Source organism: Salarias fasciatus, chromosome 8 (assembly GCF_902148845.1).
Source record: "Salarias fasciatus chromosome 8, fSalaFa1.1, whole genome shotgun sequence".
Classification (NCBI taxonomy): domain Eukaryota; kingdom Metazoa; phylum Chordata; class Actinopteri; order Blenniiformes; family Blenniidae; genus Salarias; species Salarias fasciatus.
This window is the reverse complement of record NC_043752.1, coordinates 11,432,169-11,460,136: the sequence shown is the minus strand read 5'-3', so window position 1 is coordinate 11,460,136 and position 27,968 is coordinate 11,432,169. Positions and strand designations below refer to the sequence as shown.

The 27,968-nt window shown below is 43.6% G+C and overlaps 3 protein-coding genes across 3 annotated transcripts; 2 read left to right on the top strand and 1 right to left on the bottom strand.

Annotated features, from left to right (window-relative positions):
- Positions 1 to 12: 12 nt before the first annotated feature.
- On the top strand, positions 13 to 9,428 carry LOC115393776 (uncharacterized). Its single transcript, XM_030098882.1, is given in 27 exon segments — positions 13 to 53; positions 155 to 423; positions 537 to 682; positions 761 to 1,079; positions 1,597 to 1,759; positions 1,857 to 2,134; positions 2,239 to 2,384; positions 2,463 to 2,679; positions 3,032 to 3,106; positions 3,296 to 3,461; positions 3,559 to 3,827; positions 3,940 to 4,085; positions 4,166 to 4,484; positions 4,630 to 4,792; positions 4,894 to 5,162; positions 5,276 to 5,421; positions 5,502 to 5,820; positions 5,966 to 6,128; positions 6,230 to 6,498; positions 6,612 to 6,757; positions 6,836 to 7,130; positions 7,298 to 7,460; positions 7,570 to 7,832; positions 7,939 to 8,084; positions 8,159 to 8,426; positions 8,625 to 8,676; positions 9,407 to 9,428. Coding segments are annotated over 27 exon segments (5,223 nt in total). The 5' UTR covers positions 13 to 27.
- A 1,097-nt stretch (positions 9,429 to 10,525) lies between these two features.
- On the bottom strand, positions 10,526 to 20,631 carry LOC115392840 (integrin alpha-M-like). Its single transcript, XM_030097462.1, has 30 exons — positions 20,476 to 20,631; positions 19,213 to 19,315; positions 19,002 to 19,099; positions 18,749 to 18,819; positions 18,527 to 18,641; positions 18,169 to 18,296; positions 17,913 to 18,058; positions 17,301 to 17,451; positions 16,932 to 17,082; positions 16,767 to 16,840; positions 16,304 to 16,424; positions 15,945 to 16,081; positions 15,679 to 15,825; positions 15,377 to 15,589; positions 14,693 to 14,826; positions 14,424 to 14,566; positions 14,168 to 14,322; positions 13,965 to 14,090; positions 13,692 to 13,765; positions 13,469 to 13,610; positions 13,260 to 13,358; positions 13,079 to 13,158; positions 12,922 to 13,008; positions 12,746 to 12,815; positions 12,563 to 12,661; positions 12,392 to 12,472; positions 12,176 to 12,286; positions 11,976 to 12,089; positions 11,554 to 11,664; positions 10,526 to 11,416 (listed from the first exon to the last, which is right to left on the bottom strand). Exons 1-30 carry the CDS (start codon positions 20,510 to 20,512, stop codon positions 11,318 to 11,320), a joined length of 3,417 nt encoding a protein of 1,138 aa, XP_029953322.1. The 5' UTR covers positions 20,513 to 20,631; the 3' UTR covers positions 10,526 to 11,317.
- Positions 20,632 to 24,641: 4,010 nt separating this feature from the next.
- On the top strand, positions 24,642 to 27,940 carry aldoab (aldolase a, fructose-bisphosphate, b). The gene is made up of 7 exons (XM_030098203.1): positions 24,642 to 24,764; positions 25,854 to 25,972; positions 26,179 to 26,445; positions 26,533 to 26,693; positions 26,847 to 27,105; positions 27,189 to 27,388; positions 27,505 to 27,940. Exons 2-7 carry the CDS (start codon positions 25,861 to 25,863, stop codon positions 27,595 to 27,597), a joined length of 1,092 nt encoding a protein of 363 aa, XP_029954063.1. The 5' UTR covers positions 24,642 to 24,764; positions 25,854 to 25,860; the 3' UTR covers positions 27,598 to 27,940.
- The last annotated feature ends 28 nt before the right edge of the window (positions 27,941 to 27,968 follow it).

The following is a 27,968-nucleotide window of genomic DNA, read 5'->3' as shown; positions in this document are numbered from 1 at the left end:
GGTTCCCTCATCAACAGAGAGTGGGTGATGTCTGCTGCTCACTGCTTCTCCAGGTGAGACACATTTATTTTCAGAACCTGATCGAGGCAGCTGGCTTGAGATATGCGACAAGGTTAATTTCTCAGCTCAAAATTCCAATGTTCTTTTTTTGTAGTACAAGTACGGCCAGATGGATGATTTCTCTCGGTCGTGAAAATTTGGAAGGAAGAAACCCAAATGAGGTTTCTAGAAATGTTTCCAGAATCATTTTGCATCCACGCTATGACAGGAGACGCAATGACAATGACATTGCTCTGCTCAGACTCTCCTCACCAGTCACATTCACAGATTACATCAGACCAGTGTGTCTGGCAGCAAGTGAAAGTGTGTTCAACAATGGCACCGACAGCTGGGTCACCGGCTGGGGTGCATTCGAAGAGGGAGGTGAGTCGAGTTGGTTATCGTTCTGTGGTTTTCCTCCATATTGCCGGTAGTTCTTGTATGTTCCCTACTCTGGAGAGGTTTGTGTAAGTCCTGTCTTTGATGGTCTTCTGCAGCGTTCTTGCCATTTCCTGGAACTCTTCAAGAAGTGGAGGTGCCTGTTTTGGGAAACAGACAGTGTAACTGTCTGAATGGAGTTGGCAGAATCACTGACAACATGATCTGTGCTGGTGTTCTGGCAGGAGGCAAAGACTCATGTCAGGTAAAATGCTGAATACAACATGCGATCTGCTGGTCAACAGAGAAAGGACTATCATCCTGAGTTTTGTCCGTCATTTAGGGAGATTCAGGAGGTCCAATGGTGAGCAAGCAGGGCTCGACCTGGGTCCAGTCTGGAATTGTCAGTTTTGGATTTGGCTGTGCTCGGCCCAATCTGCCAGGAGTCTACTCCAGAGTGTCCCGTTTCCAGCAGTGGATCAACTCCCACATCCGATCTGATAAGCCAGGCTTTGTCCAGTTCAACTCCACTGGGCCAGATGTTGACAGTAACTACACCTGTCCTGGCCTGCCACCTCCTGTTACTATGACAACTACCAGAACACCTGCTTCCAGACCTCCAACATCAACCGGAACCACCGAGTCACCACCAACTACATCAAGTGCAAAATGTAAATATCACAAGTGCAATATTTTATGCAAACTGTTATTAAACCTTTTAGAGTTGCACGGTGATGTAGTGATGAGAGAAAACCTGACTTACCTGGGTCCAAATGCTGGCCATGGCCTTTCTGTGGGGAGTTTGCATGTTCTCCCCATGTGTACATGAGTTTCCTCTGAGCACTCTGTCTTCCTCCCATGGTCCACAAACATGCATGTGAAGTAAATTGGTGACTCTAAATTGCCCCTAAGTATTCATGTGAATATGTATGGTAGTCTCTCTGTGTGTGTTTGGCTTGAGTTGCACGGGTGAATTGTCCAGGGTGTACCCTACACTCACCTTTAAGTTTCCTGAGGATTGGCTTGAGCACCCCAAAACCCCGAACAGGATAAGCAGTGCAGAAGATGAATGTAGTGATTGAATTTCTGTAACTTCTCCCTTGAGAGGAACAATGACTTGATGAAGTCCAAGAAAAATGAACAAACAACTTCTCCTCATCCTGGCCTGTCATTTCACAGTGTGTGGAATCGCTCCTATGAACACCAGGATAGTTGGAGGTGAGGACGCTCCACCTGGAAGTTGGCCTTGGCAGGTCAGTCTGCAGAGATTTGGCAGCCATGTATGTGGTGGTTCCCTCATCAACAGAGAGTGGGTGATGTCTGCTGCTCACTGCTTCTCCAGGTGAGACACATTTATTTTCAGAACCTGATTGAGTGGGTTGAGGTATGTGACAAGGTAAATTTCCCAAACTTCAAAATTCCAATTTTCTTTTTTGTAGTACAAGTACGGCCAGATGGATGATTTCTCTCGGTCGTGAAAATTTGGAAGGGAGAAACCCAAATGAGGTTTCTAGAAATGTTTCCAGAATCATTTTGCATCCACGCTATGACAGGAGACGCAATGACAATGACATTGCTCTGCTCAGACTCTCCTCACCAGTCACATTCACAGATTACATCAGACCAGTGTGTCTGGCAGCAAGTGAAAGTGTGTTCAACAATGGCACCGACAGCTGGGTCACCGGCTGGGGTGCATTCGAAGAGGGAGGTGAGTCGAGTTGGTTATCTTTCTGTGGTTTTCCTCCATATTGCCGGTAGTTCTTGTATGTTCCCTACTCTGGAGGGGTTTGAGTAAGTCCTGTCTTTGATGGTCTTCTGCAGCGTTCTTGCCATTTCCTGGAACTCTTCAAGAAGTGGAGGTGCCTGTTTTGGGAAACAGACAGTGTAACTGTCTGAATGGAGTTGGCAGAATCACAGACAACATGATCTGTGCTGGTGTTCTGGCAGGAGGCAAAGACTCATGTCAGGTAAAATGCTGAATACAACATGCGATCTGCTGGTCAACAGAGAAAGGACTATCATCCTGAGATTTGTCCATCATTTAGGGAGATTCAGGAGGTCCAATGGTGAGCAAGCAGGACTCGACCTGGGTCCAGTCTGGAATTGTCAGTTTTGGATTTGGCTGTGCTCGGCCCAATCTGCCAGGAGTCTACTCCAGAGTGTCCCGTTTCCAGCAGTGGATCAACTCCCACATCCGATCTGATAAGCCAGGCTTTGTCCAGTTCACCTCCACTGGGCCAGATGTTGACAGTAACTACACCTGTCCTGGCCTGCCACCTCCTGTTACTATGACAACTACCAAAACACCTGCTTCCAGACCTCCAACATCAACCGGAACCACCGAGTCACCACCAACTACATCAAGTGCAAAATGTAAATATCACAAGTGCAATATTTTATGCAAACTGTTATTAAACCTTTTAGAGTTGCACGGTGATGTAGTGATGAGAGAAAACCTGACTTACCTGGGTCCAAATGCTGGCCATGGCCTTTCTGTGGGGAGTTTGCATGTTCTCCCCATGTGTACATGAGTTTCCTCTGAGCACTCTGTCTTCCTCCCATGGTCCACAAACATGCATGTGAAGTAAATTGGTGACTCTAAATTGCCCCTAAGTATTCATGTGAATATGTATGGTAGTCTCTCTGTGTGTGTTTGGCTTGAGTTGCACGGGTGAATTGTCCAGGGTGTACCCTACACTCACCTTTAAGTTTCCTGAGGATTGGCTTGAGCACCCCAAAACCCTGAACAGGATAAGCCGTACAGAAGCTGAATGTAGTGATTGAATTTCTGTAACTTCTCCCTTGAGAGGAACAATGACTTGATGAAGTCCAAGAAAAATGAACAAACAACTTCTCCTCATCCTGGCCTGTCATTTCACAGTGTGTGGAATCGCTCCTATGAACACCAGGATAGTTGGAGGTGAGGACGCTCCACCTGGAAGTTGGCCTTGGCAGGTCAGTCTGCAGATATTTGGCAGCCATGTATGTGGTGGTTCCCTCATCAACAGAGAGTGGGTGATGTCTGCTGCTCACTGTTTCTCCAGGTGAGACACATTTATTTTCAGAACCTGATTGAGTGGGTTGAGGTATGTGACAAGGTAAATTTCCCAAACTTCAAAATTCCAATTTTCTTTTTTGTAGTACAAGTACGGCCAGATGGATGATTTCTCTCGGCCGTGAAAATTTGGAAGGAAACAACCCGAATGCAGTGACCATAAGTGTTTCCAGAATCATTTTGCATCCAGACTATGACAGGAGACGCCATGACAACGACATTGCTCTGCTCAGACTCTCCTCACCAGTCACATTCACAGATTACATCAGACCAGTGTGTCTGGCAGCAAGTGAAAGTGTGTTCAACAATGGCACCGACAGCTGGGTCACCGGCTGGGGTGCATTCGAAGAGGGAGGTGAGTCGAGTTTGTTATCTTTCTGTGGTTTTCCTCCATATTGCCGGTAGTTCTTGTGTGTTCCCTACTCTGGAGGGGTTGAGTAAGTCCTGTCTTTGATGGTCTTCTTCAGTGTTCTTGCCATTTCCTGGAACTCTTCAAGAAGTGGAGGTGCCTGTTTTGGGAAACAGACAGTGTAACTGTCTGAATGGAGTTGGCAGAATCACAGACAACATGATCTGTGCTGGTGTTCTGGCAGGAGGCAAAGACTCATGTCAGGTAAAATGTTGTATAAATCTCCTGGTCAACGGAGAAAAGATTTGTTCATTCTCTCATATGTGTCATCTCTGCCTCTTCAGGGAGATTCTGGAGGTCCAATGGTGAGCAAGCAGGGCTCGACCTGGGTCCAGTCTGGAATTGTCAGTTTTGGATTTGGCTGTGCTCGGCCCAATCTGCCAGGAGTCTACTCCAGAGTGTCCCGTTTCCAGCAGTGGATCAACTCCCACATCCGATCTGATAAGCCAGGCTTTGTTCAGTTCAACTCCATTGGGCCAGATGTTGACAGTCTCTACACCTGTCCTGGCCTGCCACCTCCTGTTACCATGACAACACCTACCAAGTCACCTACTACTAGACCTTCAGCATTGACTCCAAGTACACCTCCACCCACTGTATCAAGTGCAGAATGTAAGTACAATGATGGCAAAACATGTTGTATGAATGTCATCAAAGAGTCAGTCGTGCCAGAGATCGAGCTGGATGTTGACTCAATAATAGAAAACTATATACTCTCATTGGTCTTCTTTGTAATCCTGTGTTTCAGCATGTGGAATTGCTCCTATGAACACCAGGATAGTTGGAGGTGAGGACGCTCCACCTGGAAGTTGGCCTTGGCAAGTCAGTCTGCAGAGATTTGGCAGCCATGTATGTGGTGGTTCCCTCATCAACAGAGAGTGGGTGATGTCTGCTGCTCACTGCTTCTCCAGGTGAGACACATTTATTTTCAGAACCTGATCGAGGCGGCTGGCTTGAGATATGCGATAAGGTTAATTTCTCAGCTCAAAATTCCAATGTTCTTTTTTTGTAGTACAAGTACGGCCAGATGGATGATTTCTCTCGGTCGTGAAAATTTGGAAGGAAGAAACCCAAATGAGGTTTCCAGAAATGTTTCCAGAATCATTTTGCATCCAGGCTATGACAGGAGACGCAATGACAACGACATTGCTCTGCTCAGACTCTCCTCACCAGTCACATTCACAGATTACATCAGACCAGTGTGTCTGGCAGCAAGTGAAAGTGTGTTCAACAATGGCACCGACAGCTGGGTCACCGGCTGGGGTGCATTCAAAGAGGGAGGTGAGTCAAGTTGGTTATCATTCTGTGATTTTCCTCCATATTACCGGTAGTTATTGTGTTTTCCCTACTCTGGAGGGGTTTGAGTAAGTCCTCTCTTTGATGGTCTTCTTCAGTGTTCTTGCCATTTCCTGGAACTCTTCAAGAAGTGGAGGTGCCTGTTTTGGGAAACAGACAGTGTAACTGTCTGAATGGAGTTGGCAGAATCACAGACAACATGATCTGTGCTGGTGTTCTGGCAGGAGGCAAAGACTCATGTCAGGTAAAATGTTGTATAAATCTCCTGGTCAACGGAGAAAAGATTTGTTCATTCTCTCATATGTGTCATCTCTGCCTCTTCAGGGAGATTCTGGAGGTCCAATGGTGAGCAAGCAGGGCTCGACCTGGGTCCAGTCTGGAATTGTCAGTTTTGGATTTGGCTGTGCTCGGCCCAATCTGCCAGGAGTCTACTCCAGAGTGTCCCGTTTCCAGCAGTGGATCAACTCCCACATCCGATCTGATAAGCCAGGCTTTGTTCAGTTCAACTCCACTGGGCCAGATGTTGACAGTCTCTACACCTGTCCTGGCCTGCCACCTCCTGTTACCATGACAACACCTACCAAGTCACCTACTACTAGACCTTCAGCATTGACTCCAAGTACACCTCCACCCACTGTATCAAGTGCAGAATGTAAGTACAATGATGGCAAAACATGTTGTATGAATGTCATCAAAGAGTCAGTCGTGCCAGAGATCGAGCTGGATGTTGACTCAATAATAGAAAACTATATACTCTCATTGGTCTTCTTTGTAATCCTGTGTTTCAGCATGTGGAATTGCTCCTATGAACACCAGGATAGTTGGAGGTGAGGACGCTCCACCTGGAAGTTGGCCTTGGCAAGTCAGTCTGCAGAGATTTGGCAGCCATGTATGTGGTGGTTCCCTCATCAACAGAGAGTGGGTGATGTCTGCTGCTCACTGCTTCTCCAGGTGAGACACATTTATTTTCAGAACCTGATCGAGGCGGCTGGCTTGAGATATGCGATAAGGTTAATTTCTCAGCTCAAAATTCCAATGTTCTTTTTTTGTAGTACAAGTACGGCCAGATGGATGATTTCTCTCGGTCGTGAAAATTTGGAAGGAAGAAACCCAAATGAGGTTTCCAGAAATGTTTCCAGAATCATTTTGCATCCAGGCTATGACAGGAGACGCAATGACAACGACATTGCTCTGCTCAGACTCTCCTCACCAGTCACATTCACAGATTACATCAGACCAGTGTGTCTGGCAGCAAGTGAAAGTGTGTTCAACAATGGCACCGACAGCTGGGTCACCGGCTGGGGTGCATTCAAAGAGGGAGGTGAGTCAAGTTGGTTATCATTCTGTGGTTTTCCTCCATATTACCGGTAGTTATTGTGTTTTCCCTACTCTGGAGGGGTTTGAGTAAGTCCTGTCTTTGATGGTCTTCTTCAGTGTTCTTGCCATTTCCTGTAACTCTTCAAGAAGTGGAGGTGCCTGTTTTGGGAAACAGACAGTGTAACTGTCTGAATGGAGTTGGCAGAATCACAGACAACATGATCTGTGCTGGTGTTCTGGCAGGAGGCAAAGACTCATGTCAGGTAAAATGCTGAATACAACATGCAATCTGCTGGTCAACAGAAAAAAGAGTATGATCCTGAGTTTTGTCCATCATTTAGGGAGATTCAGGAGGTCCAATGGTGAGCAAGCAGGGCTCGACCTGGGTCCAGTCTGGAATTGTCAGTTTTGGATTTGGCTGTGCTCGGCCCAATCTGCCAGGAGTCTACTCCAGAGTGTCCCGTTTCCAGCAGTGGATCAACTCCCACATCCGATCTGATAAGCCAGGCTTTGTTCAGTTCACCTCCATTGGGCCAGATGTTGACAGTAACTACACCTGTCCTGGCCTGCCACCTCCTGTTACCATGACAACACCTACCAAATCACCTACTACTAGACCTTCAGCATTGACTCCAAGTACGCCTCCACCTATTGTATCAAGTGCAGAATGTAAGTACAATGATGGCAAAACATGTTGTATGAATCTCATCAAAGAGTCAGTCATGCCAGATATTGAGCTGGATGTTGACTCAATGATAGGAAAATATATAATCTTTGATCTTCATTGTAATTCTGGGTTTCAGTGTGTGGAATTGCTCCTATGAACACCAGGATAGTTGGAGGTGAGGACGCTCCACCTGGAAGTTGGCCTTGGCAGGTCAGTCTACAGATATTTGGCAGCCATGTATGTGGTGGTTCCCTCATCAACAGAGAGTGGGTGATGTCTGCTGCTCACTGCTTCTCCAGGTAAGTGTCTACAACATTTGTTTGTAGACTCTGTCGAAGTTATTTTTTACTGTCCATTTTTCAATATTTGTAAACTAAACTATCTTGTTACTTTTCTTTTCAGTCAAAGTACATCCGGATGGATGATTTCTCTCGGCCGTGAAAATTTGGAAGGAAACAACCCGAATGCAGTGACCATAAGTGTTTCCAGAATCATTTTGCATCCAGACTATGACAGGAGAAGCAGTGACAACGACATTGCTCTGCTCAGACTCTCCTCACCAGTCACATTCACAGATTACATCAGACCAGTGTGTCTGGCAGCAAGTGAAAGTGTGTTCAACAATGGCACCGACAGCTGGGTCACCGGCTGGGGTGCAGTCAAAGAGGGAGGTGAGTCGAGTTGGTTATCTTTCTGAGGTTTTCTTGATATTAGTTCTTGTGTGTTCCCTATTCTGGAGGGGTTTGTGTGAGCCCTCTCTTTGATGGTCTTCTTCAGTGTTCTTGCCATTTCCTGGAACTCTTCAAGAAGTGGAGGTGCCTGTTTTGGGAAACAGGCAGTGTAACTGTCTGAATGGAGTTGGCACAATCACTGACAACATGATCTGTGCTGGTGTTCTGGCAGGAGGCAAAGACTCATGTCAGGTAAAATGCTCAATCCAACAATCTCCTGATCAACAGAGAAAAGACTATCATCCTGAGTTTTGTCCATCATTTAGGGAGATTCAGGAGGTCCAATGGTGAGCAAGCAGGGCTCGACCTGGGTCCAGTCTGGAATTGTCAGTTTTGGATTTGGCTGTGCTCGGCCCAATCTGCCAGGAGTCTACTCCAGAGTGTCCCGTTTCCAGCAGTGGATCAACTCCCACATCCAATCTGATAAGCCAGGCTTTGTTCAGTTCAACTCCATTGGGCCAGATGTTGACAGCAGCTACACCTGTCCTGGCCTGCCACCTCTGGTTATCATGACAACACCTACCACGTCCCCAAGTAGACCAAGTACTTCACCAGCTTTACCTGCGCTAACTGGTGCTGCAGCCAAATTCAGTGAGAGACTCAAGATAGATATTCACAATATCTATTGATTTTGGACATGAACTTAATCTTTTTCTTTTGTGTTTTTTTTTCTCTCTCTCCTTGTTGTTTCATTATTTTATGGTCAGCTTGTGGTAAATCTCTCATCAATAGTCGTGCAGTCGGTGATCATGGCATTGTACCTGGAGGAACATGGCCCTGGATGGTGAGTCTTCAGAAAAATGGTGTCCATGAATGCAGCGGATCCTTAATCGCCTCAACGTTTGTTCTAACCTCTTCCGAGTGTTTCTCTCAGTAAGTATGAAAGCAGCACTTACATGTTTTTTTCTCAACAGCTCTCAGAGTCGTGTTTTTCCCGATAATAGGTGTTTTTTTCCCTCCATGACAGATTCAATCAAGACATCAGTGAGTGGAAAGTCTCTGTTGGCCAGCGACTTCTCAGAGGTGTTGAAGGATTTGAAACATCATTGGGTGCTACAAACATAAAAATAAGCACAATGTCTGGCTCCAATATTGCGCTCTTGCAGCTTGATGAGCCAGTTAGCTTCAGTGATTATGTCCAGCCTGTGTGTGTGGACCATGAAAATGCCAGAAGCTTTCCTGCTGGCACTCAGTGTTGGGTGGTGGGCTGGTCACAGGAGGAAAAGAACAGTGAGTGTTTTTTGTTTGTTTGTTTGTGTTAAAATTGGAGGTTGTTCTCTTATTATCTTTGTGTATTTGTTTGACTGAATATCGTGCTTGTCTTGGTACAGCTGGCTTGGTTCTTCGAGACCTTGAAACTCAAATTGCAACTTGCGTGAATGTTCCTGATCCAAACAGCATTTGCACGGACAACTTGGACCTCCAACAGGTTTTAAATCAATCAATTGATTTGGGAAGATGTTTTAAGGAGTCAGTTTCGGGATCTTTACTTTGTTTGGTGTTTATATCTGCAGGTGGATCAAGGCAGCGCTCTAATTTGCAAGTCAGACGCATCGTGGTACCATGTTGCTGTTGCAAGCCAGAATGGAGATGAGCTGGTCCGTACAAACGTTCAGGTCTTTGCCAAGACGTCAAGATTTGGGTCATTTTTGGAGGAGGAAGTTGAGAATATACCAGCTCCTGCCTTACCTTTAAGAGGAAATTCACCAATCTTTTCAGTTCCATTGTTCCTCTCATTCACTACATCCATTTCCTTGATGCTCTTGTTGTCATAATCTCTGTTGTGTTTTTGGAGTTGTTGAATACTGCACTGAAATGTAGCTCTCATTTGTAGCTCTAAACACTTTCTAAGCACTCAATATATTTATGAAATGCACCTGCAACACTCAGGTAGTACTGAACAAATGCACTAGTGAAGAAGTTTTGTCAGACTTCTTTATGCTGATCCTGTGCTGCTGTCATTCCTATAGATGAGCACTGGCAATGGAAAACAGTTTCCATGAGATGTCTTGCCTCTGTGCTTTACATTGTACAGCCGTTGTCCAAATTTGTTAAGTCAAATGAATTGTTTTATTTGCGTATTTAATAAATACTACTGAATCGTGTAATGAATGTAATTTTCAAGAGAAACATTTATTGCACCTGCACCAACATTACATACTTTACATATATAAATTAGTACATCGCTCCCTGTAACTGGTTAAACTGCTATAGACGGTGGCTGAAATGATATAGAACAGTATAGCTGAAAGCTCACTTTTGTAAATAAGAGTATTTAAAGTAAACTGCATTGTGTTTTTCAAGTTTTACAGTACATATTATGATGACATGTGTACAATCAAGTATATTGTTATTCCATCCAGTATTTGCACAATTGCAGAAAATAAAAGATGCTGACCACACAGTTCAAAATCTGGATTGAAATATTGTTCAGTCAAACAGAAAGGCTCCTGTTATTTGACATCCTGTCAATTTCATGAATGCAGACTCAATAAAATACAGTGAAGATGCAGGCAATTCACACTATGTGGAAGCTGATAATAGTAAGAGGGATTACATTCACACAGATGTGATCGATGTTAAAAAAAAAAAAACAACATTCACAGTGCAAAACAATTGACCTCTGCTCAGTCTTTCAGGATACCCTGTATTGCTGTTGCATGTGCCACTGGCGTAATGTTTGACCTTTTTTTTTTTTGTATAAATGACTTAGTTCTCTACAGAACGAAATGTTTGTCCAAGCGGTTGGTAGTTGAATGCTATTGGTCGGTTTGCTTTTGAGGGCGGCGACTGACCAAAGGTCAACTGTAAGCATGAACAAAGATTCACCTCATGTGGCAACATTTTGGCTTTAGCAACAACTCTGGCCTCAGACACTTCCTCACAAAAGCTTGACAACACTTCCTTAACTGTCTTGCTAATAGGTTCTCGTCAGTTCAAACGGGCCGTTACAACAATGGAGACCATGTTTATTTTGCTAATGATCTACCTCATACCCGAAGAGATGAAGAGATCACGGGTAAACATGAAATCCTCTCATGTGTTGTTTAGAAACTAACCCGATCCATTTTAGAAAACGAGACTGCAATGAGAGCCATGCAGAAACAGCACAATAACAAATAATGCTCATACTTTAAAATAAATACAGCTATAAACATTTAAACAACTTTTTAATTAAATAGTGGATTTTACATATTTTATCACTCCTAATAAATCCTGATTGTATTTTGTGTTGTCTTGTTTTGAAGTTTGATTCACTGTTCTCTTCAAAATAATATTAGCACAGCAATAATAAAGACACCAGTACATATGCTGTGATGGATTTTGATGTTTTGTCACTCAGCTGCAGGCAAACATTAAAAAGCATTGGTTTTGGGGAAAAACACAAGCAGTGTTTTTTTTTTTTTCCTTGTAAATATCTGAACTCAATTTTGTTCTTGTGCAGGTGCACTTTCTTCAGGTCCTGGACCCTCTTCTCCTTCTGCATTGATCATTTCTTTGTATTTACTCTTGAAAAATCCAGCCTAAGAATGAAAAAAAAAAAAAACACATTAAAACAAATATAAAATGTTAGTTTGTTCATAAAAAAAAATCACTGTGTGTAAAATTATTTGTAAAACTGACTCTGTTCTTCACTGAAGCGTCCAAGCGGGGGTCTCACCTTATACAGGACAGCAGTGAGTAAAGCCAGGAAAGCCAGACCTCCCAGGGTTCCTCCAATTATCTCTTTAGTAAAATCTGGCTCAGGATAGACCTCGACTTCGACCTCAATCTGAGAACAAATGGGACAAAATTTAATACTGTGTCGGCACGCAGCGAAAAGCATAAGTCACAAATTACTCTCACATCGAGCTGCTCAGTTTTGACAGTCACAAGTTATAGATCAATTTCTGTCTGGAGTTACAATTACTAAAGTTTCAGTTGACCTGTTAGCTGCAGCTGAATGAGTTGCTCTTTCAAATGAGTTATGTTTTATTTTCTGAGTTCTAAAGAAATTCCACCACTTTCAAGAAAAGCAAATGGTCACTGATTGGTAATGTTTAACATATTTTTTTGTTTGTCTCTCAGAACACTTGCACTCACACTGTGAACAGGAGGGTTGCTGTTCGATCCCGTCGAAAAGAAAATGTACTGGTTTCTGTCGTAGCTCAAGCTGGCTGTGCTGATCAGGAGGAATTTGGCAGACTGAAGTCCAATCTGAGACAAACAAACAGTAAAATGCAACTTTTCAATCATAAGTTCATTTTACATTTTAAAGAAGATGCAGTATTTGTGGTCAATACCTGCTGGATCCATTCTGAGCTCATGTTGGCAGAGATTTTATAGGCTTTACTCTCCGATCTTATCATGAACCTGGTGCAATGGAAGGCTCTGCACCGGGCAACAGAACAGTCCTGTGGGTTGTTCAAAAAAGACTCAATGCATCAGAACTACTGCAACGCAAGATACATCTCTAATATTTATTTGGAGTAAAATGTAAAACTGCCGGGTATACTTACCACCACCTTACTTTTCTGTATCTGAGCCACAAAATCTGTGACCGTCGGCTCTTCCTCTCCGTTAACTTCACAGTCTGGGATCTGAAACCCAGCAGTTTTTATCTCGGTTTACCACACCTCTCGTCCCACACACACGTCGAAGTTGGTTTCCACGTCGGCGACAAATCTTACCTGCAAACTGCTCAAATTCGCCCAGATGTCTTTATCACCAAGCTTCACTGGGACTTTGACGATCACAGTGAAGTTCAGCGCCCTGATGTCATTTGTGACCTAAGAGAATGGATATTCTATTTAGAATTGTCACATCAAGACAAATTCAAAGCAAACACATTATAAACTCATATAACCGTCTACCTTGACTGATTGCTCCACTGGTTTCTGCAAATCATTCTTCCCATAAGTGAAATTGCTGTAACTGAGGAGGCTATGGAGATATTATGAAGATATGATCATTATTAGATGAAACATCTCACATTTATTATCATTAATTGTTCAGGAATTCATTTGCTATTCATTAAAACAACACAAACCTTTCTAATGTGACAAAAATGCTGTACTTCACATCAATCTCTTTCTTCTTGTAGAGTTGATCTGAAGAGCCGTGCCTCTGATTCCCACTGAGAGAGAGAGTTTCAATTCATTCCCACAAAATGTGACGGAGCAGCAGGTTCAGTAGATCGGAAGTACCTGGTGGCATTGGCTGTGATAAAGATGCTCCTGTCCAGCTGACTGTTGGCCTCGATTCCGTAGGAGACGATGAAGAAAGCCTGAAGCGAGACGGATCCAAGACCTCAGGCTGTTTCATTCTCTGACTTGGAGATCTGTGCAGAGCTGAAAAGCGAGCCTGCCGCGCAGCAATGTGACAAACCTTCGTGTTGCTCTTGAAAATGGGCTTGTCGACTGTGCAGTCTGTCTTTCCCCGCAAAACGCCTCCTTCGCTGTCAACGGAGTTGCATTCAATTCTTCCCTTTTTTTTTTTTTTTTCAGAAAATAAAAGCAAGCAGACCGTCTCAGTCATGGATCAGGAGAGCAGCAAATGAGAGCCAAAAGGACACAAACTTCCCCCTCATCTCTCACCTGCAGACTTGTGAACTTTCTGTAAGAGAGCCCGACTGGGTAAGTGAGAAGAACGCGGCTGTTGTAGGAGTTTTCCCCGGTGTTCTCCACTGCGACCGTGACATTCAGAAGCTCATGGATGCCCACTCTAATGTCTAATGAACTGGAGCAACAGAGGAGAAGGCAAAAAGATGAGAGAGACACACAGAATGACACATAGAGTGACAGTGGTGTTTCCACTCACTTGGTGAAGTTGAAATCCACTCTCAAGTTATCTATGCACATGTTGTCAGTGCCACAGTTAATCTCATATCCTATCTGTAAAAGAAGAATAAGTGAAGCTGGATATAAGCAATATTTTGAGTTCACAATTCCGGGGAAAGTTACAGAAAAACTGAAGTGACAACTGCTAATTATATGGTGATCATGAAATCATGGAGAGTAAGAAAAGGTGTGCAGCTGTTTATTGTACCTCTTATAGATGAAGTCTTCTTATTATGTTTGAAAAATGACTTACAGGATAGAAGCTTGTCGTCTGAGCTTGCTGAGCGAGGCTCGGTGTGAGTCTTTGGGCGGAAGGCAAACCCTCGAAGACGAACCTGAGCTCGTTGTTCAGTTCATTCAGAGCATCGTCTGGACAAGGCTGCAAGAAGAAGGTACATAACATACATCATTGTTGCATTCAGTATTACAATATTGAAACAGGTTTTCAAGGTTTACCTGAATGGAGAATATCATGCCTTCACAGTGTTCCTTATTCAAACTAATATCAAACGTTTTGGTCTTCTCTCGTTGTTTCTCAGTGAAGTAAGCTCGGTTGTTTGGGACCTTTCGAGTGGCATCCAGTGTTAAGGTATAATTAATCTTTGCTCGTGCTGGAATAGATCAAAATTTCATTTAGAGGGTGTAAATTAACACACGTTGAATTTAAAAGCAATGGGAAAGACTGTGTGGTCCAGCAGGAGGTGTGAAGAACCTGTGCCGACTGCAGAGCGACTGCTCATGAAGAAGCAGATTTTAGCCGTGATCGTCGATGGGTTTGAGCAGACTACGTTCTGAGTCGGGATTTGGTTTGGGCTGAAGGTCACGTCAGCTTTTACCATGACAATCGGCTTTGATCTGGAGAAACAGAGAATGAACACAGAAGAACACGTTTTGTTTTTGTGATCAATAAGCTGATGAAGAAAAAAAATAAGTTTCCCAACTCAAACTGTGATTGATGTCATGGGAGGTTTCTTGACGGACCTGAGTATGATGACGGTGCCCTTTGAACCCACTGCGAGGTCAGGCAGGCCGTCCTCGCTCCGGTCGAAGGACTGCTGACTGATTGACATGCCGAAGAACTTCAGTCCCGACTGAACTTGAGAACCCGCGATTCTCTGTGCAAATGGAGAAACTTACTGTTCAATAATCAGGACTTCAGCCAACAGTGAAAAACTGTTGGAACTTAAAACCATCTGGAGAACTTTCATATCTTTGGAGATTCCTTTTTGGAGGACTTGCAGGGCCTTTCCCCTCACACATTCCCCAAATATTCATACCAACACTGGAACTTCGTGACTCAGACTGCTGCAGAAAGGTCTAGTTCTGATGGTAATTTTGTTTACCCTCAAAAAAGTCCCTTGTTGTGTTTTGAAGGTTCATTTCCCCATGCAAAATACCACAAAGGCAGTAACTTTAACTTCCTCCATTTTTATAGTCTGTGAAATATCTCTCGGAATATGGCATTGTTGTTTTATGATTTTGATCTTCTCTCTTGAAACCCATAGTTCCTAGTGTTTAAGGCTGAAATTCAACTACAATGCAGTTGAGAGAGCACAATTGTGGGGTTACTTCCAACAATTCACAACATCCATGCTTCATTTCTACATGTCAGAGTTCGTATATCAAATGTCAAATCAAATCTTTCTTTTATATAAAGTTGCTGACCTGTGAGTAAATTGGGTCGATTCTGTTTAATCCTTCACTTTGGAATATGTAGATGCTGCCTTGGCCGTCATTTTCCAAAGGGGCTCCTACGGCCAGATCCATGAATCCGTTTGTGTCGAGATCCGGCAGGACAGCGACGGAGGAGCCAAACCTCCCCTTCTCAAACGCCTCCCCTCTTAGCACCGACGGAGAGTTAAAATGGCAATCGACTTTCTGGTGAAGGGAATGGAAGGGCGAGGGTGAGTGTTTCATGATTGGTTAATGGATCCACAACACGCTGCTGCACACAGACAGATATTTACCAGACTAGTCATGCCACAGACGTAAACTCGTCCTTCTCTGTCAGACTCGGAGTGCATGGGAGCAGATATGAGGATCAGGTCGGTGTTGCCGTTTCCGTCTGTGTCCATGGCGCAGACCTCTGCCCCAAAGTATTCACCGGTCTGAAACTGCGTAAAGAAAACAGAGATGAGAATAAATCACGCTATGTAGTCTGAAAACACAAAGACATGTCGACTGATTTCACGATATCTTTCAAGATCTCATGATCTTAATCGTTCATGCATACCTGCCATGGAAAAGGATCAATTTTCTGCATCGTGTTTTCGTTGTGGACAGTCATTACAATTCCTCTGTGTTGGTATCTGGGAGCGCCAACGATGGTCAGTGAGTCCCCGTTGATTCTAGCAACCGCCATGGAGTAACCTGAGATTCAAGGGAATGAAGATGAATATGTGTAGCTACAGGTTATTGTGCCTTAAAGAAGGTATTGTGCATCAATATACAGTAGATAGACGTTCATTCTCTTTCATAATTGAGAACATTTGAGAAACTCTCCCTGTTTTTTTTTTGTTTTTTTTTACTTATACCTAAGTAAAAATGTTGACTTCCACCAAAGTCCTTTCACCAAATGGAGCTGATTCTTACCAAGATAACTGTCCGGCTCCATGGACTGAGGCTCGTATGTGTTCTTCAGCTGACGATTTTGTGTGTACGACATGTAGCCTCCCTTCCACTGGTTTGCACCGACAACAGCCAACTGAAACCCCTGCAATGTGGACCGAAGCGCAGAAAATGTAAAGGCTGAAAGCACCATGCACTCAGAATAACAGCTGAGTTTAACTGTGTACCTATCTGCTTTTATGTATTTTTTTTATCCTCTTTCTTTGAGACACCCTCATTTGACTCCTTCAGTGCAATTTTGCACATGCAACAGTAATAAATAATAAATATGAAGATACAGAAGACAAAAGGAGCATCAGGAGCAATGCTTATGCTTACAGTATACCTGGCACGACAGGCAAACATAACCTTTTAGAAACTGTAAATGTCGACACAGAGGCGTGTGTGATTCTTGAAGAATCTGTTCATTTCTGGTTATTACAATTACCCCAGGAACATAAGCTGCTCTAAATCCTTCTTGAGCCATTTCCATTTTCAGCGACTGTCCACCAGACTGGGATCCTGCAACAAGAAATCACGAGATGAAGAAGAGATAGTCATGCATGTGTGTGTGTGTGTGTGTGTGTGTAAGCACGTTTGAGTGCGCATGTACCTTCGATGGAGAAGATCTTGTCTCTCAAATTCTCTTGTATTTTCTGAAGGGCGTTGAAGTTATCCACTCGAAACACATGGTCGTCTGGGGGATATGAAGCAATAGTATCCAGTTCCTGTTTTGCCTGGGTCCTTCTGAATGCATTCCCCACCTAAGGTCATTTAAAAGAAAGAAAATTGAAATTGTATCAGTGGACATAATTTTTTTTTTTTTTTTATTTCACAAGTAAAAGGTATCTGCCCTGTGTACACAGGTCTCCATCAGTCATGTTAACACTAGACATGAATAAATGGTTGTTTCAAAACAAGCATCATCACTGAGCCTTTATTTTCTTACATATTTCATATGCTCAGCAGACAAGATACTTACCCCAATGGCAAATCGAATAATATTTTTCCGAGCAGCTGAATTTACTGCTTGAGCCAGATTGTAACCATCCTGTGATTCTCCATCCGTGATCACGATCATGACCTTCTTCACATTGTCTCGAGAACCTTTTGATGGCGTGAAAACGGAATCGCTGATGAATGAAAAATCACATTTCAGAACAGGGTTGTTCAGAAACATTATCCTTATTTCAGTCATACTTTTGTCATCATCACAGGAAACACTTTTACATTTATTAATCTCTTCATGTCAGGATTCCAAATATACTGTATGTGCAATTTTTGAGAAAAACCCTAAAAACATAGTTCATCTAACCTTGCGTTTATTTGGACAATAACAAAAGCACACCACTGCCTCACAGGGACATTCAGAAACACTTAGATATTCATCTAATTAAACATGCAAACTGTTGAAATTCAAAAGTTCTGATTCAAACAGTGTTGAAAACCCTTGGCTTTTCACACAAACACACACACACACACACACACACACACACACACACACACACACACACACACACACACACACACACACACACACACACACATTCAACCAAAAATCAACAAGCAACAATATTACCTGGACATTACTTACACAACATCTTGGATAGCTCGAGCTGTCCTAGTTCCTCCTCCTTGTTGTGGTATTCTGTCAATGTTCTGCCTCCAGTTTCCACGTTGGAAAAAATCATTAAAGTAATAATAGATCATGGTAATGGCAGAAAACTCTGCCACAGAATACTGAAAGAAGGGGGCAAATGTGTCAGTGAAATACTTATCCATCATGTTTCATTTCGATGACTTGTAAGCTGTGTCTGTGCTGTGGGTGGGATGGTGGTGGCACCATGTACCTGTGTGCCTTCTGAACCAAATAAGTCAACCAGTTGTTTCACGAACCCCTTCATTGTTCCAAAATCTTGAGGGGATACACTGCCGGAGCCATCCAGCACAAAGGAAATGTCTACTTTTCCCTGGCAGTCTGAAACAATCGACGGATAAAGGAAGAACCATTAAAATGTGTCTTAATAATATGTTGCAAAACTTCAAGGATGTAATATGGCTGCAACATTATCCTCCACTTAAAACACAGAATATAATGTTTTAACAGTTATTTCTACACCTATATAGACTAAAAAAAATGTTCTAGTATCTTCTTTTTAAAATGATTGTGACAGCTATGGCTTTTTCTATGACACTGAGCTGCTTGACCTTCATGAGAGGAAGGAACAGGAGGCTCAAAAACATTTCGAGAGTCCAGCTGAAAGCAGGCGCCGTTGTACATGGTGATGCTCTTGCAGTCCTTAGGAATCGTTGGACCACATACCTACAATGAGACGAGGTCAAACTCTGCACACGAGGATGATTCAAGCTCAATGTTATCGATAAAACGAGACTACAGAGACGTCAGCGAGACGCAGGAAGCCCACTCACCATTGTGTTACTTGTGGCAGGATCAGTTGTCATTGACAACCCGAGGGACATGTTGACTGCAAACTGCGGAGCTGTGGTTGAAAAAACAAACACTTTCTGTTAGCAACAAATCTGTCATTTACTTCCTTTAAACCTTGAGAAGCAAAACACTTCCCCCCTTTCAGTGATAAGATGAATATAGTATCTGATATTTGAAGAAGTGTCGTGTTCATGAATTTGTGCACATGTTAAAAAAGAGAAAAGAAACAGTCACCGGGAGCAGGGAGAGGTGTACAGGCTGTGGCGCCGCAGCTGTATATCCGTCCCCTTCTGTTTGTACCATGCTGTTCGAGTGGAGCACTGACCAGCAGACTAGGAAAACACAGCCAACAAACATCTCAGAGAGCCGGTCTGTCACATGAAATTCACACTTTCACCATGTTGAGAACAAGCTTTTTTTCTTACAACACAGCGATTCCACTCACTCTGATTTTCTCTGCACAACCTGGTAGCCAAACCCTGCAGCGGGACTCTGCAGGGATCGCCAGGCCACAGGATCGATATTGAAACAGAGTGCAGCTTTAAACACTGAGGAACCAAGCAGAACCAACGCTTCGTCAGGCAAAGTTCACATTCACTCATTTCCACATTTATTCCCGTTTCTTCTGAAATCCTGATGCTAAATCAAAAACATAATGAAGTGACAGCAGGAGAACATCTGCTCAATGCTTCCTGTCATGTTCGAGACGATGTGGGGGCGATGAGTGGGGCTGTTAAAGCACGACACCCTGTGTGGCCCTCCAATGAGGAACAGACTGACTGGAGTGGGTTCAGGTGGTAACTTCAATTCCACGTTTGAGCCACCAGAGGGCGCTACATTCAGATATTTCCGAGGCCTGACCTTGGATCTGGAAGCATTTCATCATTTGAAACTTGAGGGTTTATGGATTATTTGTCAAACTCTAAACAAGGATACTACCCTAAAATCACAAATAAAAAACATTTTTCTTTATTTTGACAGAGAGGAAGACAGTAAAGGAGCATTTGCATGGCATTTCCTGATTGACTCATTTTTGTGGCATCTTTTTTGCCGCCCCCTTTTAACCATATCCTTCTTGTCATTTTCTAAAAATAACCAACATATGACACTGTTTTTCTTGGCTGACAAGCTAAGAGATGTTGTAAGAGGAGAATTAATGGCGAATCTCTTTGTGTAACTGAAACAGTTGAAATGGGAGCCTTGTAACTTAACATCTCATTCAGACCTTGAGTCACTTTTGCATTTCCTGAACATTTTCAAGAGTTGATTTTAACAAAATATCACAGTTTTACTTTCACAACCTGTAGCAAAAAGACATGCAAGCACATTTGACAAGAATTCACAACAATCCCATGATCCTTTTCTGCGTCTCTCTTCATAAAATAGTTGTTGTTGCATATATGACTCCAAGAACAGTTAGTGCCAAAGACCTTGTAAATTCAAACCACTAACTTATTTCTACTGCAGTCAGATGATGACAACACAAGAAGAAGAAATTATTTACAGATAAATAAATATGGGAAAAATAACTATCATTTCATTAAAAATAAATTATTTTTTTTAATTAAATCAATTTTATTTTGATATTTGAGAGCATGTCAGTGTTTTTCATCTATGTAACAGAAGCACAGTTTAAAGCCAAAATAATGTCAAAAGGAAAAAAAGTGGGTAATAAATCACTTAAGTCATAATCGCTGACTTGTCTTACCTGTCATGAACAGTGTAGAAATAATTATCCACACCATTGTGTTGTTTCCATGTACAATCAAGAGAACGGTTGTGTGTTCTGGAGGATCGCTGAAACGGTCTGAGGATGGCCGCTCAGCTGAATGTAGGAAAGGAAGGTTGCAAAAGGGAGGTGTTGCAGATAAAATGATGAAATATTTAGTGGCAGCTCAAACCCATAGCAGAGGAACCCCGGTGTAGGAGGGGTCAGAGCACTCACACTTTTTGTTTGACACAAGCCCATTGTACTACTGACACGAATTAACTACAAGTAGAGAGGATGCAACATCAGTTAGAAAACCAAACAATCAGTTAAACTTTAACTTTGAATAAGTAGTGAAATTACTCACACAATCATGTTTTTTTTATATATCAGACAGAAATGTTCTGTGGTAAGAGGTTTTACTTCCTTTTGGTGATTAAAATAGTTCAAAAGTGCTGTTTCAACATATTTGAATCATTTTAAGTCTTCATCACAGAGCTGATGCAGCCGTTTGCATATTCGCCTAATAATAGAAAACACCCCATTTGAAGGATTTCTGTGTTGTGTTTGCATGTTGTCCCTGTACGTGCATCTAAATTGCCTCTTGACGTGGATGTGAGTGTGCGTGACTGTCTCTCTCTGTTTGCCTTTTTGGTCTGTTTCAGATCTCACCGCTCTGCTTCGCCACTAAATCCAAATGTATCTGCTGTGAACCTTCCTTATGTATGAAAACAAGTCCAAATCAAACTCAGGGCTCCAGCACATCACTCCAGCACAAATACAAGGATTGCTTCAACATTAGTCCGAAAATAAAAAAATAAACGTCAAACCAGAAGCTGTGACTGACTCCCACAACCTGACGTGCATCAGTTTTCCACGGGGGGAGAAAACAGGCTTAATTTAAGATTGTGAAACATTTGAACTTACACAAACACTTTTCAAAGAAGCTTCCTCAGAAAAAGGAAAACCTTAAAATAAAGACGTCCATTTCTCCTTTTTCTCTACTTCCTCTGGTCTGTCTAGTCCTGAGTAAGACGATAAGAAAACATCTCCTCACAGCTGCAAAGAGACGACTTCCACATAGTATCAGAGTGAATATGTGGAGACTTCATACCTCTTTAAAGTCCAGTTTCTTCTACTATTTCACTATAAAGAGCATATACTGAGAAAAGTACATAGTCTCTCTGACTGTTTTGATCACATCCTGGTGTTGCTGTGAGCGAGGCGTGGGACCGACCGACTTACTCACTTCACTTCAGCTGACTGCACATCAGGTTGTGTGGGAAGATGCTCTATCATCTGTTCCCTGGTGGGTTTTACCGGTTATTTAAAGAAATTGATCTATAAACTGAGGCGGGACAAGGCAAATGTATTTCTATTGTTCCTTTCACACACAGGCAGCCAGCGCAGATTAGTGTAGGTGAGGACTGTGACTGCAGCTTCCTGACAGATTTAGTCCACCGTAGAAGTTTTTACAGCTCCGCGGAGCAGCATGTTGTGGTCCACTGTGTTGAAAGCTGCACTAACAACAGCAACACTAAAACTGAAACTTCAGGCGAGTCACTACCCAGCAGAGAGTTTGATATAAGCAAAAGACCTGTCCGAAGAGAGACACTGACTCTGGAGCACATCTGCAGTACTGGTTTCACTGATGAAAAATCTTTGCAATTGGGCAGACTCTCGCAGGATCAATCAACAGAACGGGGGAGGTTCTGCAGGTTCAGGGAAGGAAAGATAAAAAAAAAAGAGGGTTAACATCAATACAAGGGACTACAGGGACACTGATTCATGACATCTCACCAGCAATAGTCACAAAAACTATCGCTGTAACTCATGTAGAAAAAAACAAAACAAAAGAAAACAAATTTTAACATTAAAATAGTCTATTTTTGCTTCATAAAGGTTCTTAACTGGAGTCACGCTTGTTGAAATAACAGTAGATTTAACTTGCCATGATTCTTTGAATAAGATTTCATACACAGGTGATCATATAATGCGGGGATAGTAATCGCCACTGAAATGTCACACCTGTTCTGTAGAGAAGGGCGGACCGTGTGGTGTAATCCATAGCAAAAGCAGCACTCAGCTGCCAGGGGTCAACCAGCAGGGCAGCCACGCAGCCCCCTGTCCACGACATGATCGTCCCATCAGCGAGCACATCGTGTTCCATTATTTATTTGCACAGTATTCCTAGGTTTAGTGTTGTACATCATGAATTTGAAATTGCAAAAATGAATATCAAAAAAGAAGTTCAACAGACAAATGTGTGAAGCAGCTGGAATGCCAAAGTGCAGGCACATGCTTCCTGAAGGAGGGGGCGGAGTTACTCCCACAGACGATGAGATGCACTGACCACTTTGGCTGGCTGGAGACCCGGAGTGGGAAGTCTCCACTCTGCCACACTGCTCAATACATGTATCTACTAAACTACTGTATACATGGAATGATGGAAAAGACATTTAACACTGTGGCAGAACAAGTACAATGAACTGATAAAATGGTTCTGAGTTGAACCTCTGCCCCTCAAGAACACTTACTTCCTCGAGTGTAGAGCTGCACAAACTAAAGGGTGAAACAGATTAGACAGAATACTTTTTGTGTGGAGGCAGGTGTCAAAGTCATAATGCTCGAGGCAGACTGGCTGTCTTTCAGTCTTATCTCTAGCATTCTTTGGGTGACTGCTCTGGGGAGCAGTTCAGTGGTGGCTGTCTGGTTCAGGGATTTGAACCAGTTTATTAATGTGCTTCTGCAATCACCATCCTCTGCGTGTTTGATCAACAGAAAACAGGAAGCAGCCTCGATGCAACGGTTGGTATGAAATTGAAAAGGCACGCAGCTCTTTTAAAATGCATCATAAAATCTGATGTTTATTCATTCATTCATTCATTGAATTGAATAAGACAGCACTGAACTAGTTTCAGAAAAAAAAAATTACTACTCAGTGTCTTACTAAGTTGTCAACAAGCTGCTTCTTAAACAACTGGCGCAGTGGGTGATAACCGAGCTAAATGTTTGTTTTGTCTCATGGCTGTATCTGTGGCTCAATCAGCTCTCACCCTGTACTCAGGAAGCGAACATCCTTATCTTTTCACCTCACACCAGTGAAGAAATTATGTATTCACAGCACAATCCAAAACCCAACACAGCAACTTTCCCTCAGCGTCACACTTTTCACTTCCTCTGAAAGAAGCAGCCACATTTTCTGTTACCCACCCTGACCTACATGAGGAACATAAAATGGAACAGATGCCAAGTGCTGGGCAACTTGGCTAACTTTTTGTGCACGTGCGCCCTTTTAAAGCATGCTGGTTGGCCGGCCATCCCCCCCTTCAGCCTCCCTTCCTGTCCCCTGCTCCTCTCCTGACTCCTGCCACGAAGAGACGATCGAGAAAGGTCACGAAAAGGTCAAGGATCAGCACACAGTGTCGCTGTGTCTGGCTAGTATTTCTAAGGGCAGGTTAGCAATGTTGTCACATGCTCTGTGTGTGCGTGTGTGTGCGTGTGTGTGTGTGTGTGTGTGTGTGTGTGTGTTAGATTTATCCTCCTTCACATAACCCTTAAAATAATACTTGATGGTTAAATTAAGAAAAAATAATGTTCTAAAGAGCTATGCTTCTATTTGTTCATGTAAATACAGATTAGCAATAGTTGATGTTTTCCACTCTTGCTACATTTATTTAGATTTTTTTGTTTGGTGTGTTTTACATGTTCAAAATAAAGATCAGAATCAAATCAAATGTGAGTGATCATTTCTTTTTAGCAGTAAAGACATTTTGAAAGTGATTGGATCTACATAATGTGACATGTGAGATTTTGACATTTTGTTGCCTTAATATGAGCTGCAGAGACTGCGAGAATATGCAGGAAGAAAACAATACAGTGGATGTGAGGTTTGGCAACATCACCCTGAAGCTGAAGTGAAATTATTAGTTTTATTTATTTATTTATTTTAAGTTTGTTTTCCCTTCATGCATTTGTCATTATGCAACTTTTACACCAGTCATTCCTCTCCCATTCCCACTACAAGTGTCCCTCGCCCAGTTCTCTTTGAAGCACTCTTTGCCCTTTCACTGGCGGCTCACCGTCATGCTACTCCAGCCCCAGTCTTGCTGAATGTCACAAGCCATCTCTGGTTGCGTCCTGTTCTTTTTTTAGCTCGGCAGCTGAAATGTGAGGGGTCACAATGGGGGGATAAATACAAGGGCCGGTGGGCTGCGAGGGTGTCGCAGACGAAGACAGGATCTTCTCCCTCCCTCTCTGTTCTCTCAGCACTCCTCCCAACCTCAAAGGTAAAAGAGCAGAAAATTTAAACATCTAATTTAAACACCTGCTTGTTTAAACTGGATTTTCTGTGCTTCCAGCTGTACATTTAACTCATGTGAATCAGAAAGTGCATGGGCGTATTTCACATCGTTTGGACCTATATGTGGTTTCTGACTATCTGAGGTTCATGAAGAACATTTTGAAACATCTGCGTCGCATGTCAACCACAGTCACCGTGTGAATCGTGGGCTGGATGTTTCTCAGATCTGCCAGAAGAAAACCACACTGAGCGGTTTCTATAAGCCATTTACTTTCTTGCAGTGAGAAGGTTTTTATTTTAGTGCATCACACAATGTTTCAGTTTCCAACAGTAGACTACCGAGAGCTTACTCAGTCTTTTGAATAAGCTCCCTTTACAGACTGTCTGTCTGCCGATGCAGTAATGATCCTGCAGAGCAGCATGACTCTCCGGCAGCTCGGTATGAAGCTGCACAATTCTCTTTTACGTAACACCTTTTATTCTGAGCTGCAATGCTTTCAGTGACTTATGCAATGCAGTAATGCGCCGTGTATATTTAGTGGAACCTATTGACAGTGTGAGCACAGAGAAGGACGACTGAGGTCCAGGGAGGAGCAGGCGAGAGGCGACAGTGAATGGAAAGGTCAGGGATAAGAGTTTAGAAAATGGAATAGGTCACCCGCATGCTTCTCGGGACTTTTCAAGGGTGGTCAGATATGCAGAGGGTAGATGAGAAGGGGTGGGGGTTTTCTGACACTGGATCCCCTGTGCCACTATATAATGCGCCTGGCGAATCGTGCGCTCCACCAGCACGCCGACACAGTTATAGTAGCAACAACTGCAGCCACACAGTTGAGACAGCTGGCCTGACTTTTCAACAAAAGGCAGACAAAGGGTCTACTACTAATTCCACCACCCCACAAGTTTCAGGCACAAACTCATTCTGAAGTTTCTCAGGTATACTCCAGCAAAACCACACCAAGAGGAAACCTTGCCTGTTTGTAGAATGTTTAGGCTCAGTTTTTGAGGTTATATCTTGTCTAGAACACAAAAAAACATGAGTTTAATCTATTTTTCTTCTCCTTCTTTCATCCAGAGTCAGGATGCCTCACGCATACCCTTTCCTCACTCCTGAGCAGAAGAAGGAGCTCAGCGATATCGCTCAGAGGATTGTTGCTCCCGGCAAGGGAATCCTCGCCGCTGATGAGTCCACCGGTAAACAAAAAGACTGAGATTACAAATACGAATGATAAATCACCCAGAACTGACTGCACTTAAAATGTGAAGTTAAATATATTTAATCAAAATATGCCTGCCATCCATCACCCACAACCCAGTGCTAACTAACACTGTGTAAACAGCAATCCACTGCAATGAAATGGAGCGTTCTCTCATCCGTCTCGTGTTCTCATCACCTCCAGGAAGTGTGGCCAAGCGTTTCCAGAGCATCAACGCTGAGAACACTGAGGAGAACAGGAGGCTGTACCGCCAGCTTCTCTTCACCGCTGACGACCGCGTCAACCCTTGCATTGGCGGCGTCATCCTCTTCCACGAGACCATGTACCAGAAGACCGACGATGGCAAGCCCTTCCCCCAGTACCTCAAGGAGAGAGGCATGGTGGTTGGCATCAAGGTCGACAAAGGTGTTGTCCCCCTGGCCGGAACCAACGGCGAGACAACCACCCAGGGTGAGCGCGGGGGAATACAGGAAATGTGTCTTTATCTCATGTTAGCTTCATTCAAATGTGTCTAATTCATCCTCCTTCTCCTCCCAGGTCTCGATGGACTGTATGAGCGTTGCGCCCAGTACAAGAAGGACGGCGCTGACTTCGCCAAGTGGCGTTGTGTTCTGAAGATCACTCCCACCACTCCCTCTCGCCTGGCCATCATTGAGAACGCCAACGTCCTGGCCCGCTATGCCAGCATCTGCCAGATGGTGAGACAGAAGCTCTGGGGATCTTGACAGGTTCTTCTTGAACTGGACAAACTTCCGCTGACTTTACTTGTGTTAAGCCTCTGTTTTCGCCAAATTAGCTCCAGGTAAATCTTCACAGTCTTTAGATTTTTTGACTTCTCTTGCCTTCCTCAGCACGGCATCGTCCCCATTGTTGAGCCCGAGATTCTTCCCGACGGCGACCACGACCTGAAGCGCTGCCAGTACGTCACTGAGAAGGTCCTGGCTGCCGTCTACAAGGCCCTGTCCGACCACCACGTGTACCTGGAGGGCACCCTGCTCAAACCCAACATGGTCACCGCCGGACACTCCTGCTCACACAAGTACAGCAACCAGGAGATCGCAATGGCAACTGTCACCGCTCTGCGCCGCACCGTGCCCCCCGCAGTCCCTGGTGAGCGCTCGCTCATCTCCGTTGACACGAAATCCTTCGGTTGTTGAGAGTGTTTCTCAGTTCTCACGTTCCTTCCCGTGCAGGCATCACCTTCCTGTCCGGTGGCCAGAGCGAGGAGGAGGCCTCCGTCAACCTGAATGCCATGAACCAGTGCCCTCTGCACAGACCCTGGGCCCTGACCTTCTCCTATGGCCGCGCTCTGCAGGCCTCTGCCCTTAAGGCTTGGGGTGGCAAGAAGGAGAATGGAAAGGCTTGCCAGGATGAGTTCATCAAGAGAGCTCTGGTAAGCGCAACCAATAAAAATAAAAAAAGAACTGTATGGATTATATCCAAAATAGCATCGATATTGCTGTGTTGTACATTTATTAATATCTTCCTTTATTTATCTTCATCTTACAGGCAAACAGCCAGGCCTGCCAGGGAAAATATGCTTCCTCTGGAGGCAGCGCTGCTGGTGGAGAGTCACTGTTCGTGGCCAACCACGCTTATTAAGCATAAACACCCTTCTTCCACCATCGCCACGTCACACTGGAAGAGGGCGTGTCCTCCGCTGTCCACCGCAGTAACAGTAACAGCTGTTTGTCCAGCATCTTGGTAGAAGACGGAGGAGAATAAAGGAGAAGGCTTTCCTTGGGGTTGTTGCTGCAGTAAGAAGATTCTGAAAAATGTTCTGCCTCCATTCCCTCACCTTTTTGTTTTTAAACGCCTTTTTTTACAGGTGAAGATTTCCTCACTTTTTACACAACCTTTACTTTTTTCCATGGATCGTTTTCCACCAACAAGTACAAGATTTGTACTGGCAACAAGGAATAAAGTATTCACCCCAATGTGTGGCTTCACTTGCCTTTTTGTCATTTTTACTT

What these genes read in the sequence shown, in the direction of transcription:
- LOC115392840 (XM_030097462.1), bottom strand. Translation starts at nt 20,512, where the DNA reads ATGGTGTGGATAATTATTTCTACACTGTTCATGACAG. An exon ending in TCTGTGGCATGACTAGTCTG is followed by an intron (nt 15,590 to 15,678) that starts GTAAATATCTGT and finishes TCCCTTCACCAG; the next exon opens with AAAGTCGATTGCCATTTTAA. An exon ending in GGCACCGTCATCATACTCAG is followed by an intron (nt 14,567 to 14,692) that starts GTCCGTCAAGAA and finishes CTGTTTCTCCAG; the next exon opens with ATCAAAGCCGATTGTCATGG.
- aldoab (XM_030098203.1), top strand. Translation starts at nt 25,861, where the DNA reads ATGCCTCACGCATACCCTTTCCTCACTCCTGAGCAGAAGAAGGAGCTC. An exon ending in CGGCGAGACAACCACCCAGG is followed by an intron (nt 26,446 to 26,532) that starts GTGAGCGCGGGG and finishes TTCTCCTCCCAG; the next exon opens with GTCTCGATGGACTGTATGAG. An exon ending in AGTTCATCAAGAGAGCTCTG is followed by an intron (nt 27,389 to 27,504) that starts GTAAGCGCAACC and finishes TTCATCTTACAG; the next exon opens with GCAAACAGCCAGGCCTGCCA.